The sequence below is a fragment of the Salvelinus namaycush genome, chromosome 14 (genome assembly GCF_016432855.1).
Source record: "Salvelinus namaycush isolate Seneca chromosome 14, SaNama_1.0, whole genome shotgun sequence".
NCBI classification, from domain to species: Eukaryota; Metazoa; Chordata; class Actinopteri; order Salmoniformes; family Salmonidae; genus Salvelinus; species Salvelinus namaycush.
In genome coordinates, this window is record NC_052320.1 from 3,676,968 (window position 1) to 3,693,154 (window position 16,187).

The 16,187-nt window shown below is 43.8% G+C and overlaps 1 protein-coding gene across 1 annotated transcript; it reads right to left on the reverse strand.

Annotated features, from left to right (window-relative positions):
* Window positions 1–451: 451 nt before the first annotated feature.
* Window positions 452–5,248, reverse strand: LOC120058780 (pepsin A-like). The gene is made up of 9 exons (XM_039007520.1): window positions 5,190–5,248; window positions 4,911–5,052; window positions 4,395–4,512; window positions 3,916–4,034; window positions 3,376–3,572; window positions 3,052–3,168; window positions 1,292–1,436; window positions 914–1,012; window positions 452–643 (listed from the first exon to the last, which is right to left on the reverse strand). Exons 1-9 carry the CDS (start codon window positions 5,246–5,248, stop codon window positions 506–508), a joined length of 1,134 nt encoding a protein of 377 aa, XP_038863448.1. The 3' UTR covers window positions 452–505.
* Window positions 5,249–16,187: the final 10,939 nt, after the last annotated feature.

The window sequence follows — 16,187 nt, forward strand, 5'->3', positions numbered from 1 at the left end:
AGGATTTACTTTTGAGTTTGATATCAGACTGTCTTTCAACAAGCTGGTTATATTGACAGGCTGAGATAGATACAGTATCTATCGGGACATCAGGTTATCTGGCATCCAATCACCATGTCCTTATCAGTTTCCTCTGGAGAAAACCCTTACAGCCAGAGCGTTCTCGTACCCCGAGTCCTATAACAGATGGTTATCTATGGTTCTGGGCCTACCTGCCTTCACCATGTCCAGATCTATATTCTATAGTATTCTATTATTTCTCTTACATTAAGAGGTTCCACAAGAGGATAGTTTCACTTCAGGGAGAAAGAGCTACAGACAACCAAACACACATTTTAGCATTGGGAATATAGTGTATTTTATTCTTTGGCAACTGTGCACATTTCACAATCTACAACATTTCCCCAACTATGCCAATTCTAGTGCTACAATCACATATATAACATATTACTATTCATAACTGGAAGACTTCCATTCAATCCAGACTTCTTTCACAGTAGATATCTTACGCGATCTGGGCCAGACCGACATTGTTGTTCTGCCTGTCAAAGATGGCATAGTACTGCCTGATGAAGACATCTCCAAGGATCCAGAGCTGCTGAGTTCCACCGTTACCAAAACCAGTCCTACAGCCGTAGGAGCTCTACAGAGAGAGAGAGAGAGGAGGAAAATCAGGCATGTGAGGCCCTTTGCTTCTAGGATCTAAAAGAAAGGTTACGTCTCAGATGTACCTGTGTTCTGATGAAGGAGCTACGAAACACATCAGCATTAAAGATCAGATGGGTCATATAGGTTGTATGTAACATGTCTTTCAGTAGACTACCTGGGAGGTGATAGGTTGTATGTAACATGTCTTTCAGTAGACTACCTGGGAGGTGATAGGTTGTATGTAACATGTGTTTCAGTAGACTACCTGGGAGGTGTAGGCGGAGGCAGGGATGGTGAAGGCGTTTCCGTTGAGGGTAAAGGTCACCGCGGGCATGTTGGCGATGTTGTTGCAGTTCACGGTGGCCTATGAGAGGAGTAATAACATGTTGTAATTTATTCTGTGGTTAATCAAAGGGGAGGCGGTGATTGAGGGGAAAAACATCAAGAACAGATGTACACCCTTTTCACACTACCACGCCGGTCCCAACCCAAATATTTGTAGCATGGTTGTTCCAACAATACGGTCGTTCCAACAACTAACAAGACCAGGCAGCTTAGTGCAGCTTGGGTTGGCTTGGTTCCGCTCAGTAGTGTGAAAAGCCTTATAGTTGGACACGTGTGTGTGCGTGTGCATGTAACTCACATCTCCATACTGGTCAGTGGTGGCTCCGACCCAGCTGTTCATGTTGTTGATGTCAGTGGTTGGTCCAACGATCTGGGAGGTGCCAGTATCTATGATAGCCTGACATCCACCATTGCAAGCCACTGTGTTGCCATTGATGGTAACGCTGGAAGGACAAATACTAGCTGAGTACCTGTTCTTCCTCTATTTGGTTGTATGTATATATTTCTTGCCATTTTTAGGTGTTTGTTGTGAGAAAATTAACTTCAACATGCTAAGTGCACAGCAACATTTAGTCATAGGCTCCAGACAGGAAGTAGGTATGTTCATTTCATGTACTTGTCCAATATCAAACCTGTTGACTTTTTCCACACTTTTTTTTTTACATTACAGCCTTATTCTAAAATGGATTAAATATAACATCTTCCTCGTCAATCTACACACACAATACCCCATAATGACATCGCAATACCCCATAATGACATCACAATACCCCATAATGACAAAGCGAGAAAAAAAACATGACAGCAGGTTTTTTGACATTTTAGCAAATGTATAAAACATTTAAAACAGATACCATATTTACATAAGTATTCAGATCCTTTGCTATGAGACTCGAAATTGATTTCAGATGCATCCTGTTTCCATTGATCATCCTTGAGATGTTTCTACAACTTTATTGGAGTCCATCTGTGGTAAATTCAATTGATTGGACATGATTTGAAAAGGCACACACCTGTCTATATAAGGTCCCGCATTTGACAATGCATGTCAGAGCAAAAACCAAGCCTGAGGTCAAAGGAATTGTCCGTAGAGCTCCAAGACAGGATTGTGTCAAGGCACAGAACTGGGTAAGGGTACCACAACATTTCTGCAGTTTTGAAGGTCCCCAAGAACCCAGTGGCCTCCATCATTCTTAAATGGAAGAAGTTTGGAACCACTCTTCTTAAAGCTGGCTGCCTGTCAGAATTGAGCAATTGGGGAAGAAGGGTCTTGGTCAAGGAGGTAACCAAGAGCCCGATGGTCACTCTGACAGAGCTCCAGAGTTCATCTGTGGAGATGGGAGAACCTTCCAGAAAGACAACCATCTCTGCAGCACTCCACCAATCAGGCCTTTATGGTAGAGTGGCCAGATGGAAGCCACTCCTCAGTAAAAGGCACATGACAGCCCACTTGGAGTTTGCCAAAAGGCACCTAAAGACTCTCAGACCATGAGAAACAAGATTCTCTGATCTGATGAAACCAAGATTGAACTCTTTGGCCTGAATGCCAAGCGTCACGTCTGGAGGAAACCTGGCACCATCCCTACGGTGAAGCATGTGGTGGCAGCATCATGCTGTGGGAATGTTTTTCAGCAGCAGGGACTGGGAGACTAATCGGGATCGAGTGAAAGATGAACGACACAAAGTACAGAGAAACTCCCCAAATACAGTTGTGCCAAGCTTGTTGCGTCATACCCAAGAAGACTTGAGGCTGTAATCGCTGCAAAAGGTGCTCCAACAAAGTACTGAGTTAAAGGGTCTGAAACCTTATGTAAATTTCTAATATATATACACACACACATCAGGTTTCCAAAAACCTGTTTTTGCTTTGTCATTATGGAGCATTGTGTGTAGATGGATAAGGGGGGGAAACTATGCAATCGATTTTAGAATAAGGCTGTAACTTAATGTGTAGAAAAAGTCAAGGGGTCTGAATACTTTCCGAAGGCACTGTATAGACATGAATCTTTGTATGGATATGGACCAGGATATAGGCTCTGTGTGGACTAGTGTACCTACCTGTCCATGTTGATCTGCCAGTAGGTCTCGGAGGACAGGGGGATCCAGGTGATCTGTCCGGTGTAGTAGTTAGACTCAATGTCTCCGAAAGACACCACACTACCCTCTGCTGAGTTTCTATTGGAGGAGGAGAAAGGTCAACAAGGTTGCTTAATCATCAACACATGTTGAAATGGATGTCACCTTTCCTTCAAAGACATTTAAAGCAGTTGTATAATTGTATTTAATATTAATTCGCTGGTACGTTCTTGCTGTATTAATATCACAGCTCAGAGAGAAAAGGCCACCTCCCATCCAGGTGTATTTGTACAGTTACTATGTTACCCGCTCAGGTAGACAGAGAAGAGGCTCTGGGACACCAGGCCCTGGGTCATCATGTTGTCAAAGACGGGTGTGGCCCCAGAGGCCGCCAGGTTGGGGAAAGCCAGGCCCAGGATACCGTCGGCAACCATGTGGGCCATGAAGGGAGCCTCGGTCTGACTGGCACCAAAGATCTGCTTAGTTACAGAGATACCGCCCACCTGGAAAAACAGAGCAGCAAGCGTCAGTCACTGGGCACCATAGAAATTGAATTACTAGAATACGATTTCCCCATTCAAGTCAATTGTTTGGTGACGTGTGGACCGGCGGCCATATTGAGTGTACCCAAAATAGTAGTTATATTTCTTTGCTGATTGTACTGGAGTCAGTTACTAATATACTTTTTAGCATGTGATGATATAAAACAGGACCGCTTTGGGATGGCGGGTGCTGAGTGGAAGATTATTTGAGGGGTTGCATTGTATGTAATGTACAGTATGTTGTAATTGAAAGTGTCAATTAAACATGTATCACAATAATGTGTAGCTAGCTACATTTACATACCGAAACAGTGTCGTATGCCAGCTGTCCAGTCATGCTGCCAGTTCCGTACTGAATGGAAACAGGCTTGTTGGCCCACGTGAAGGTGCTGGACTGTGCAGGATTGTATTTGGCATGATTCTCTATTTAAAAACATGAACATGTTCATTACAGACCAAGTACATACTGTGCCATTGCAAAACTGAACATTCATTTATTCATTGGTATTGATCTATTCGCTACCATCCACGCTCTTAAGGGGACAATAGAAAAAATGCATTAATCCTATTCTATTGTTTAATTGTGTTGAGCCAACCCTCTTATGCTGTAAACCCTCAGCCCCTAACCTCAACCGACAACCAAGTCTCCCATTCTCTGGCTAAGTACTCAATATAAAACTGTATTTTGCAACTTTTGTCACAAGAGACTACTCGTAAACTACTTTGAAATATAGCTATTCTCCAACGCCAGCAGTGTTCTACAGACCCCTAAGATATACTCACGGCAGGCCTGGCTGGAGCAGTAGACAGAGGGAACCCACAGGTTGGAGGAGCCAGTGTCAAAGATGACGTTGAAGGACTGGGGAGGGGTTCCAATGGTTATCACTCCGTAGTAGGACATCTGCAGGGAGACGGTGACAGGGTCACACAAGTGAACATTTCACAGTCCTATGAAGAAACAGACATTTGTCTAACAACGTAGCTAGTCACATGCCAAGAAGCATGGCTGGCTATATGCTCCTCTGTAAGCTCATAATTAATCTGATCATGCCAGTGTACATTTAACTTAAGCAAGACATGAACACAAACTGTAGAGCCAATGGGGTTCAAACTATGCAGTCACAATATCCAACATGTAATGACATATTTGAAACAATAAACATACAGCCTATAGACTAGCCTGGTCCCAGGTCTGTTTGTGCTGTATAGACAACTCCCGTGGCCATTAGCTATAGAGCAAAAACAGTTGTGGGACCAGTGACCAGGCATTTCACCATACTGCTTCTGTCTGTGCCTTACATCAGCGTCGTTGGTCATAGCCTCATCACCGGTCTGGTAGAACTTGGCCATAGGGTTGTAGGGGAACTTCAGCCTGGTCTCCTCCCATATACCCTTCTCCATCAGGGTCTCTCTGGCAGTCTTCCCCTTGATCAGAGAGATCCTGAAAACACAATAACAGTCACAATCTAAATCCCCTTTATTCGCCGCAATTACCATGTACCAGGAATTGGACCTGGGGTCAGGTGCTGACAACAATAAACAGAATATGCAGACTGAGAAGAGAAGAACAAAACTTACTTCACATTACACTCGGACAGGGCCACTAGGGCACACAGGAGGACAGCCCAGTTCATCATGGTTGCTTCTGGTTCTTCTTGGACAGAGGGAGTGAAGTTAGGAGGAGGAGAACTCAGGCCTTATATACAGTCGTCCTGGACACCAGGACCCAATCCCACAGCCAATCGACCATGTTAATGCCCTCCTTCAGCACACAATGTCAAAGCTATGGGTATGTCCCAAAATGGCATGCTATCCCCTATATAGTGCACTACTTTTGAACAGGGCCCATATGCCTCTGGTCAGAAGTAGTGCCCTATGTAGGGAACAGAGTGCCATTTGGAACACTAGTGATAACACAACTTCAGATAAGAAAAGTGTGAAGTGGTTACAAATATAAAACGCCTATGTAGCAAAAGTAAATATAATTCAGGAACAATGTTAATGAACAGTCATCTAATCTGGGAAAGCAAAATATATCTGGATACTAGTCTGTGTAACAGTGGGGTCAGTTTAGATAAACCTAGAGTATGGGGGGTCAGTTCAGATAAACCTGGAGTATAGGGGGTCAGTTTAGATAAACCTGGAGTATGGGGGGTCAGTTCAGATAAACCTAGAGTATGGGGGGTCAGTTCAGATAAACCTAGGATATGGGGGGTCCGTTCAGATAAACCTAGAGTATGGGGGGTCAGTTCAGATAAACCTAGAGTATGGGGAGTCAGTTCAGATAAACCTGGAGTATGGGGGGTCAGTTCAGATAAACCTAGAGTATGGGGGGTCAGTTCAGATAAACCTAGGATATGGGGGGTCAGTTCAGAAAAACAGGATATGGGGGGTCAGTTCAGATAAACAGGATATGGGGGGTCAGTTCAGATAAACCTGGAGTATGGGGGGTCAGTTCAGATAAACCTAGGATATGGGGGGGTCAGTTCAGATAAACCTAGGATATGGGGGGGTCAGTTCAGATAAACCTAGGATATGGGGGGGTCAGTTCAGATAAACCTAGGATATGGGGGGTCAGTTCAGATAAACCTAGAGTATGGGGGGGTCAGTTCAGATAAACCTAGAGTATGGGGGGTCAGTTCAGATAAACCTGGAGTATGGGGGGTCAGTTCAGATAAACCTAGGATATGGGGGGTCAGTTCAGATAAACCTAGAGTATGGGGGGTCAGTTCAGATAAACCTAGAGTATGGTGGGGTCAGTTCAGATAAACCTAGAGTATGGGGGGTCAGTTCAGATAAACCTAGAGTATAGGGGGTCAGTTCAGATAAACCTAGAGTATGGGGGGTCAGTGCAGATAAACCTAGGGTATGGGGGGTCAGTTCAGATAAACCTAGAGTATAGGGGGTCAGTTCAGATAAACCTAGAGTATGGGGGGTCAGTGCAGATAAACCTAGGGTATGGGGGGTCAGTTCAGATAAACCTAGAGTATAGGGGGTCAGTTCAGATAAACCTAGAGTATGGGGGGTCAGTGCAGATAAACCTAGGGTATGGGGGGTCAGTTCAGATAAACCTAGAGTATGGGGGGTCAGTTCAGATAAACCTAGGATATGGGGGGGTCAGTTCAGATAAACCTAGAGTATAGGGGGTCAGTTCAGATAAACCTAGAGTATGGGGGGTCAGTGCAGATAAACCTAGGGTATGGGGGGTCAGTTCAGATAAACCTAGAGTATGGGGGGTCAGTTCAGATAAACCTAGGATATTGGGGGTCAGTTCAGATAAACCTAGAGTATGGGGGGTCAGTGCAGATAAACCTAGGGTATGGGGGGTCAGTTCAGATAAACCTAGAGTATGGGGGGTCAGTTCAGATAAACCTGGGATATTGGGGTTCAGTTCAGATAAACCTAGGATATGGGGGGGTCAGTTCAGATAAACCTGGGATATTGGGGTTCAGTTCAGATAAACCTAGGATATGGGGGGGTCAGTTCAGATAAACCTAGGATATTGGGGTTCAGTTCAGATAAACCTAGGATATGGGGGGTCAGTTCAGATAAACCTGGGATATTGGGGTTCAGTTCAGATAAACCTAGGATATGGGGGGGTCAGTTCAGATAAACCTAGAGTATGGGGGGTCAGTTCAGATAAACCTGGGATATTGGGGTTCAGTTCAGATAAACCTAGGATATGGGGGGTCAGTTCAGATAAACCTGGGATATGGGGGTTCAGTTCAGATAAACCTAGGATATGGGGGGGTCAGTTCAGATAAACCTAGAGTATGGGGGGTCAGTTCAGATAAACCTAGAGTATGGGGGGGTCAGTTCAGATAAACCTAGAGTATGGGGGGGTCAGTTCAGATAAACCTAGAGAATGGGGGGTCAGTTCAGATAAACCTGGAGTATGGGGGTTCAGTTCAGATAAACCTAGAGTATGGGGGGTCAGTTCAGATAAACCTGGAGTATGGGGGGTCAGTTCAGATAAACCTAGAGTATGGGGGGGTCAGTTCAGATAAACCTGGGATATTGGGGGTCAGTTCAGATAAACCTAGAGTATGGGGGGTCAGTTCAGATAAACCTAGAGTATGGGGGGGTCAGTTCAGATAAACCTAGAGTATGGGGGGTCAGTTCAGATAAACCTAGGGTATGGGGGGTCAGTTCAGATAAACCTGGGATATGGGGGGTCAGTTCAGAAAAACAGGATATGGGGGGTCAGTTCAGATAAACCTAGAGTATGGGGGGTCAGTTCAGATAAACCTAGGATATGGGGGGTCCGTTCAGATAAACCTAGAGTATGGGGGGTCAGTTCAGATAAACCTAGGGTATGGGGGGTCAGTTCAGATAAACCTAGAGTATGGGGTGGTCAGTTCAGATAAACCTAGGATATGGGGGGGTCAGTTCAGATAAACCTAGAGTATGGGGGGTCAGTTCAGATAAACCTAGAGTATGGGGGGTCAGTTCAGATAAACCTAGAGTATGGGGGGTCAGTTCAGATAAACCTGGAGTATGGGGGGTCAGTTCAGATAAACCTAGAGTATGGGGGGTCAGTTCAGATAAACCTAGGATATGGGGGGTCAGTTCAGATAAACCTAGAGTATGGGGGGTCAGTTCAGATAAACCTAGGAAATGGGGGGTCAGTTCAGATAAACCTAGAGTATGGGGGGTCAGTTCAGATAAACCTAGAGTATGGGGGGGTCAGTTCAGATAAACCTAGAGTATGGGGGGTCAGTTCAGATAAACCTGGAGTATGGGGGGTCAGTTCAGAAAAACAGGATATGGGGGGTCAGTTCAGATAAACAGGATATGGGGGGTCAGTTCAGATAAACCTGGAGTATGGGGGGTCAGTTCAGATAAACCTAGGATATGGGGGGGTCAGTTCAGATAAACCTAGGATATGGGGGGGTCAGTTCAGATAAACCTAGAGTATGGGGGGTCAGTTCAGATAAACCTAGAGTATGGGGGGTCAGTTCAGATAAACCTAGAGTATGGGGGGTCAGTTCAGATAAACCTAGAGTATGGGGGGTCAGTTCAGATAAACCTAGGATATGGGGGTCAGTTCAGATAAACAGGATATGGGGGGTCAGTTCAGATAAACCTAGAGTATGGGGGATCAGTTCAGATAAACCTAGAGTATGGGGGGTCAGTTCAGATAAACCTAGAGTATGGGGGGTCAGTTCAGATAAACCTAGAGTATGGGGGGTCAGTTCAGATAAACCTGGAGTATGGGGGGGTCAGTTCAGATAAACCTAGAGTATGGGGGGTCAGTTCAGATAAACCTAGAGTATGGGGGGTCAGTTCAGATAAACCTAGGATATGGGGGGTCAGTTCAGATAAACCTAGAGTATGGGGGGTCAGTTCAGATAAACCTAGAGTATGGGGGGTCAGTTCAGATAAACCTAGAGTATGGGGGGTCAGTTCAGATAAACCTAGAGTATGGGGGGTCAGTGCAGATAAACCTAGAGTATGGGGGGTCAGTTCAGATAAACCTAGAGTATGGGGGGTCAGTTCAGATAAACCTAGAGTATGGGGGGTCAGTTCAGATAAACCTAGAGTATGGGGGGTCAGTTCAGATAAACCTGGGATATTGGGGGTCAGTTCAGATAAACCTAGGGTATGGGGGGTCAGTTCAGATAAACCTAGAGTATGGGGGGTCAGTTCAGATAAACCTGGGGTATGGGGGGTCAGTTCAGATAAACCTAGAGTATGGGGGGTCAGTTCAGATAAACCTAGGGTATGGGGGGTCAGTTCAGATAAACCTGGGATATTGGGGGTCAGTTCAGATAAACCTAGGGTATGGGGGGTCAGTGCAGATAAACCTAGGGTATGGGGGGTCAGTTCAGATAAACCTAGAGTATGGGGGGTCAGTTCAGATAAACCTGGGATATTGGGGGTCAGTTCAGATAAACCTAGGATATGGGGGGTCAGTTCAGATAAACCTAGAGTATGGGGGGTCAGTTCAGATAAACCTAGAGTATGGGGGATCAGTTCAGATAAACCTAGAGTATAGGGAGTCAGTTCAGATAAACAGGATATGGGGGGTCAGTTCAGATAAACAGGATATGGGGGGTCAGTTCAGATAAACCTACGGTATGGGGGGTTAGCTCAGATAAACCTGGAGTATAGTGGGGTCAGTTCAGTTAAACCTAGGGTATGGGGGGTCAGTTTAGATAAACAGAATATGGCAAAGTGAATTGCACACATACACAATCCATGTCTGATTTGTCTCAAGGCTTGCAAATCATTCTTTAACACGTCTCCTCGCCTTCATCTACACTGATTGAAGTGGATATAAGAAGTGACATCAATAAGGGATCATATCTTTCACCTGGATTCACCTGGTCAGTCTATGTCATGGAAAGAGCAGGTGTTCCTAATGTTTTGTGATGTGGTGTATAATGTCGACCATTACTCAACCTCATCGTATATTGTCTCATTTACTTGTGGAACGGCATATTCAGTGCAACGTGAAATAGACGCATAATACACATGATCAAATAACAACAAGGCCGACTTCAAATGCCGACATGCGTAGGCGGCACGTGAGTTTAAAGTTTAGGGAAGCTCTTTTTTTTCACCATAAAATGTAACCTTTATATTAAAGGATTGCGTGCATCTATTATAGCAAAAACTTATGTAAAATAGGCTACCATTCTTTACGTGATGAATAGATTGCATAGTCATAATTTAGGCTAATAACATAACTCAATCACTGTTTTGTGAAACGTGAGCCGACAAGGAACAGGAGAAAAATCTGTCGTTAACCCTAATTTGCTCTTGGGAGCGCCGTACCTCTATGACTGACCCTCTAAAAGAACATATTTCACTGCACATATCTGGGACTAAGTAATGCTGAATGTACCTTTTCATAATCTTATCAAAATGTCCCATGTTTCCATTTGGAAAGTAGATTAGCTTAACATTGCCAAAGTTATTTGATAACAGCGTTTAACAACAACACAGCAATATATGAAGAAAAAGGTTCATGTCCCAGACGATACACAGAATATTGACAGAACAACACCAGTTTATTTACATCATTAATGAACAATTGGTCTGTAATCAGGCGTTGGTGATCAGTACATTCAACAGAATGTCTGAAGGTATAGTAGAGGTAGTCTCTGACAAAACATTTTAACGATCAACTTTTAACCAGTTTAAAGATGAAAATGCCGATTTATTTTTCTAATTTAAAACAATAACCTAAAGATGACGTGCAGGACACAATTCGAACTCTCGAAAGGATATATACTGTGGATATGTTGTGGATCTTAATGTTTTTCCTCATAATCCTGGACTATTGGACCACCATTTTATTACGTTTGTAATCGCAACAAATAATCTGCTCAGACCCCAACCAAGGAGCATCAAAAGTCGTGCTATAAATTCTCAGTCAACCCAAAGATTCCTAGATGCCTTTCCAGACTCCCTCTGCCTACCCAAGGACGTCAGAGAACAAAAATCGGTTAACCACCTAACTGAGGAACTCAATTTAACCTTGCGCAATACCCTAGATGCAGTCGCACCCCTAAAAACTAAAAACATTTGTCATAAGAAACTAGCTCCCTGGTATACAGAAAATACCCGAGCACTGAAGCAAGCTTCCAAAAAATTGGAACGGAAATGGCGCCACACCAAACTGGAAGTCTTCCGGCTAGCTTGGAAAGACAGTACCTTGCAGTATCGAAGAGCCCTCACTGCTGCTCGATCATCCTATTTTTCCAACTTAATTGAGGAAAATAAGAACAATCCGAAATTTATTTTTGATACTGTCATAAACCTAACTAAAAAGCAGCATTCCCCAAGAGAGGATGGCTTTCACCTCAGCAGTAATAAATTCATGAACTTCTTTGAGGAAAAGATCATGATCATTAGAAAGCAAATTACAGACTCCTCTTTAAATCTGCCTATTCCTCCAAAGCTCAGTTGTCCTGAGTCTGCACAACTCTGCCAGGACCTAGGATCAAGAGAGACACTCAAGTGTTTTAGTACTATATCTCTTGACACAATTATGAAAATAATCATGGCCTCTAAACCTTCAAGCTGCATACTGGACCCTATTCCAACTAAACTACTGAAAGAGCTGCTTCCTGTGCTTGGCCCTCCTATGTTGAACATAATAAACGTCTCTCTATCCACCGGATGTGTACCAAACTCACTAAAAGTGGCAATAATAAAGCCTCTCTTGAAAAAGCCAAACCTTGACCCAGAAAATATAAAAGACTATCGGCCTATATCAAATCTTCCATTCCTCTCAAACATTTTAGAAAAAGCTGTTGCGCAGCAACTCACTGCCTTCCTGAAGACAAACAATGTATACGAAATGCTTCAGTCTGGTTTTAGACCCCATCATAGCACTGAGACTGCACTTGTGAAGGTGGTAAATTACCTTTTAATGGCGTCAGACTGAGGCTCTGCATCTGTCCTCGTGCTCCTAGACCTTAGTGCTGCTTTTGATACCATCGATCACCACATTCTTTTGGAGAGATTGGAAACCCAAATTGGTCTACATGGACAAGTTCTGGCCTGGTTTAGATCTTATCTGTCGGAAAGATATCAGTTTGTCTCTGTGAATGGTTTGTCCTCTGACAAATCAACTGTACATTTCGGTGTTCCTCAAGGTTCCGTTTTAGGATCACTATTGTATTCACTATATATTTTACCTCTTGGGGATGTCATTCGAAAACATAATGTTAATTTTCACTGCTATGCGGATGACACACTGCTTTACATTTCAATGAAACATGGTGAAGCGCCAAAATTGCCCTCGCTAGAAGCCTGTGTTTCAGACATAAGGAAGTGGATGGCTGCAAACTTTCTACTTTTAAACTCGGATAAAACAGAGATGCTTGTTCTAGGTCCCAAGAAACAAAGAGATCTTCTGTTGGATCTGACAATTAATCTTGATGGTTGTACAGTCGTCTCAAATAAAACTGTGAAGGACCTCGGCATTACTCTGGACCCTGATCTCTCTTTTGACGAACATATCAAGACTGTTTCAAGGACAGCTTTTTTCCATCTACGTAACATTGCAAAAATCAGAAACTTTCTGTCCAAAAATGATGCAGAAAAATGTATCCATGCTTTTGTTACTTCTAGGTTAGACTACCGCAATGCTCTACTTTCCAGCTACCCGGATAAAGCACTAAATAAACTTCAGTTAGTGCTAAATACGGCTGCTAGAATCCTGACTAGAACCAAAAAAATTAATCATATTACTCCAGTGCTAGCCTCCCTACACTGGCTTCCTGTAAAGGCAAGGGCTGATTTCAATGTTTTACTGCTAACCTACAAAGCATTACATGGGCTTGCTCCTACCTATCTTTCCGATTTGGTCCTGCCGTACATACCTACACGTACGCTACCTACACGTAAGACACAGGCCTCCTAATTATCCCTAAAATTTCCAAGCAAACAGCTGGAGGCAGGGCTTTCTCCTATAGAGCTCCATTTTTCTGGAATGGTCTGCCTACCCATGTGAGAGACGCAAACTCGGTCTCAACCTTTAAGTCTTTACTGAAGACTCATCTCTTTAGTAGGTCATATGATTGAGTGTAGTCTGGCCCAGGAGTGTAAAAAAGTAAACATTACAATGACTGTTGCCTTGAGTGCAATTGAATCAGTATTTATAGAATATATAAAAATCACTACAGATCACTTATCTAATCACCTGTCTTTTTACAGTTTAACTATTTTTTTTTTCTCAAAGCAAAAACAAATCTAATATCTTAAAACATGAGGGCAACATTACTGCCTATTTTGGAAAGGTTTGAGTCAAACTTGCTAAGTCCATTTTTTTAAACCATTAAAGATTTTGCATTTATTTTATATATTACTAGCTTACTGTTTAAAGATTACTAATTTTTATTTTTATTTAAAACCTCCGAAAGCGATTGATTCAAATGTATACTTTATTGCTTTATTTTTTGAATCATTGTCATCCAACAATGATCGAACTAATATAAAAAATATATACAATTTATTTTTATTTTTTACAAACCATAATTCTAGGAGTGCTGTCTCTGCATGGCTGATTCCTCTACACTGGGATTCTCTGCCTCTATCCCTATTACAGGGGCTGAGTCACTGGCTTACTGGTGCTCTTCCATGCCATCCCTAGGAGGGGTGCGTCACTTGAGTGGGTTGAGTCACTGACGTGATCTTCCTGTCTGGGTTGGCGTCCCCCCCTTGGGTTGTGCCGTGGCGGAGATCTTTGTGGGCTATACTCGGCCTTGTCTCAGGATGGTAAGTTGGTGGTTGAAGATATCCCTCTAGTGGTGTGGGGGCTGTGCTTTGGCAAAGTGGGTGGGGTTATATCCTGCCTGTTTGGCCCTGGCCGGGGGTATCATCGGATGGGGCCACAGTGTCTCCTGACCCCTCCTCTCTCATCCTCCAGTATTTATGCTGCAGTAGTTTATGTGTCGGGGGCCTAGGGTCAGTTTGTTATATCTGGAGTACTTCTCCTGTCTTATCCGGTGTCCTGTGTGAATTTAAGTATGCTCTCTCTAATTCTCTCTTTCTTTCTCTCTGTCTTTCTTTCTCTCTCTCGGAGGACCTGAGCCCTGGGACCATGTCTCAGGACTACCTGGCATGATGACTACTTGCTGTCCCCAGTCCGCCTGGCCGTGCTGCTGCTCCAGTTTCAACTGTTCTGCCTGCGGCTATGGAACCCTGACCTGTTCACCGGACGTGCTACCTGTCCCAGACCTGCTGTTTTCAACTCTCTAGAGACAGCAGGAGCGGTAGAGATACTCTTAATGATCGGCTATGAAAAGCCAACTGACATTTACTCCTGATTTGCTGACTTGTTGCACCCTCGACAACTACTGTGATTATTATTATTTGACCATGCTGGTCATTTATGAACATTTGAACATCTTGGCCATGTTCTGTTATAATCTCCACCCGACACAGCCAGAAGAGGACTGGCCACCCCTCATAGCATGGTTCCTCTCTAGGTTTCTTCCTAGGTTTTGGCCTTTCTAGGGAGTTTTTCCTAGCCACCGTGCTTCTACACCTGCATTGCTTGCTGTTTGAGGTTTTAGGCTGGGTTTCTGGACAGCACTTTGAGATATCAGCTGATGTAAGAAGGGCTATATAAATACATTTGATTTGATTTGATTTGATGCACAGTACCTGTGCAAATGGCAGGGGGGGGGTCGCAATCTTTTAAAACTTAAAGACAAGCTATTAAGTGTCTATAATCAGCACAAGTGCTTTCATTGCGTATTATTAATATTATTGAAATTACATAGTTATGTTTACAGTGATATATTGGGGGGGACAAATCATATTTTTCCCAGGATGGGGGGTTGTGTCCCCCCCGTCCCCCTTGGGATTTCCGCCTATGGTTGGGTCTAATTGTGTTGCTCTCCTGGGGCTCTGTGGAGTCTGTTTGTGAACAGAACCCCAGGACCAGCAATCTTAGCGGGCTCTTCTCCAGGTTTATTTCTCTGTAGGTGATGGCTTTGTTATGGAAGGTTTGAGAATTGGTTGTAGAATTTAACGTCTCTTTTCTGGAATTTGATAATTAGCGGGTATCGTCCTAATTCTGATCTGCATGCATTATTTGGTGAACACAGAGGATATTTTATATTTTTATTTTTGCAGAATTCTACATGCTGTCTCAATTTGGTGTTTACTCTCTATGTCTCTCTCTACCTTCCAACTGTCACTTCTAATGACCCCTACTCTCTCTGTATCTGTCTCTCTCTACCTTCTAATGACCCCTACTCTCTCTATATCTGTCTCTCTCTACCTTCTAATGACCCCTACTCTCTCTGTATCTGTCTCTCTACCTTCTAATGACCCCTACTATCTCTGTATCTGTCACGACATCCACCGAAGTCGTTGCCTCTCCTTGTTCGGGCGGTGTTTTGTTACGTTTTGGATTGAGTAAATCAGTGATTGTTACTCTTACCTGTGTCCTGCGCCTGACTCCTTCTAAGAGGTGCGTGATTGTGTCAGAGTCTATCTAAAAGATAGCGAAGGAGTCAGGCGCAGGACACAGGTAAGAGTAAGGTATGACAAAACATTTATTTTTACTGCTCTAATTACGTTGGTAACCAGTTTATAATAGCAATAAGGCACCTTGGGGGTTTGTGATTATATGGCCAATATACCACGGCTAAGGGCTGTATCCAGGCACTCCGCATTGTGTCTTGCTTAGAACAGCCCTTAGCCGTGGTATATTGGCCATATACCACACCTCGCCGGGCCTTATTGCTTAAATAGCCTACATATTCTTGCTTTGAACTTCTAACAGGAGTGGGAGCGAGTGGGACGGGTGAGATCATTGTCACGCAGGCACAAGAGCAGCTGCTCACCGATTTGACCTCTCCAACGCAGTTCCACCTCCGACACCGCCAAAACATCAGCTGTGCGGGTGTCGGCTATCGCCAGTTAACACTTGATTTGATTGAATCTAAGTTTTATGCCATCATGTTGATATCATGGATGGTCAGTCGTTGCATCCACAGCTCTGTCTATTCATTTGAGAGTGGTTTCATTTCTCCAGGCCCATCCCTCAGCTTTTTACCAAAACAGGTGGGGTGACCACTTTGTTTCAGATACAGATTCTAGCTTTAA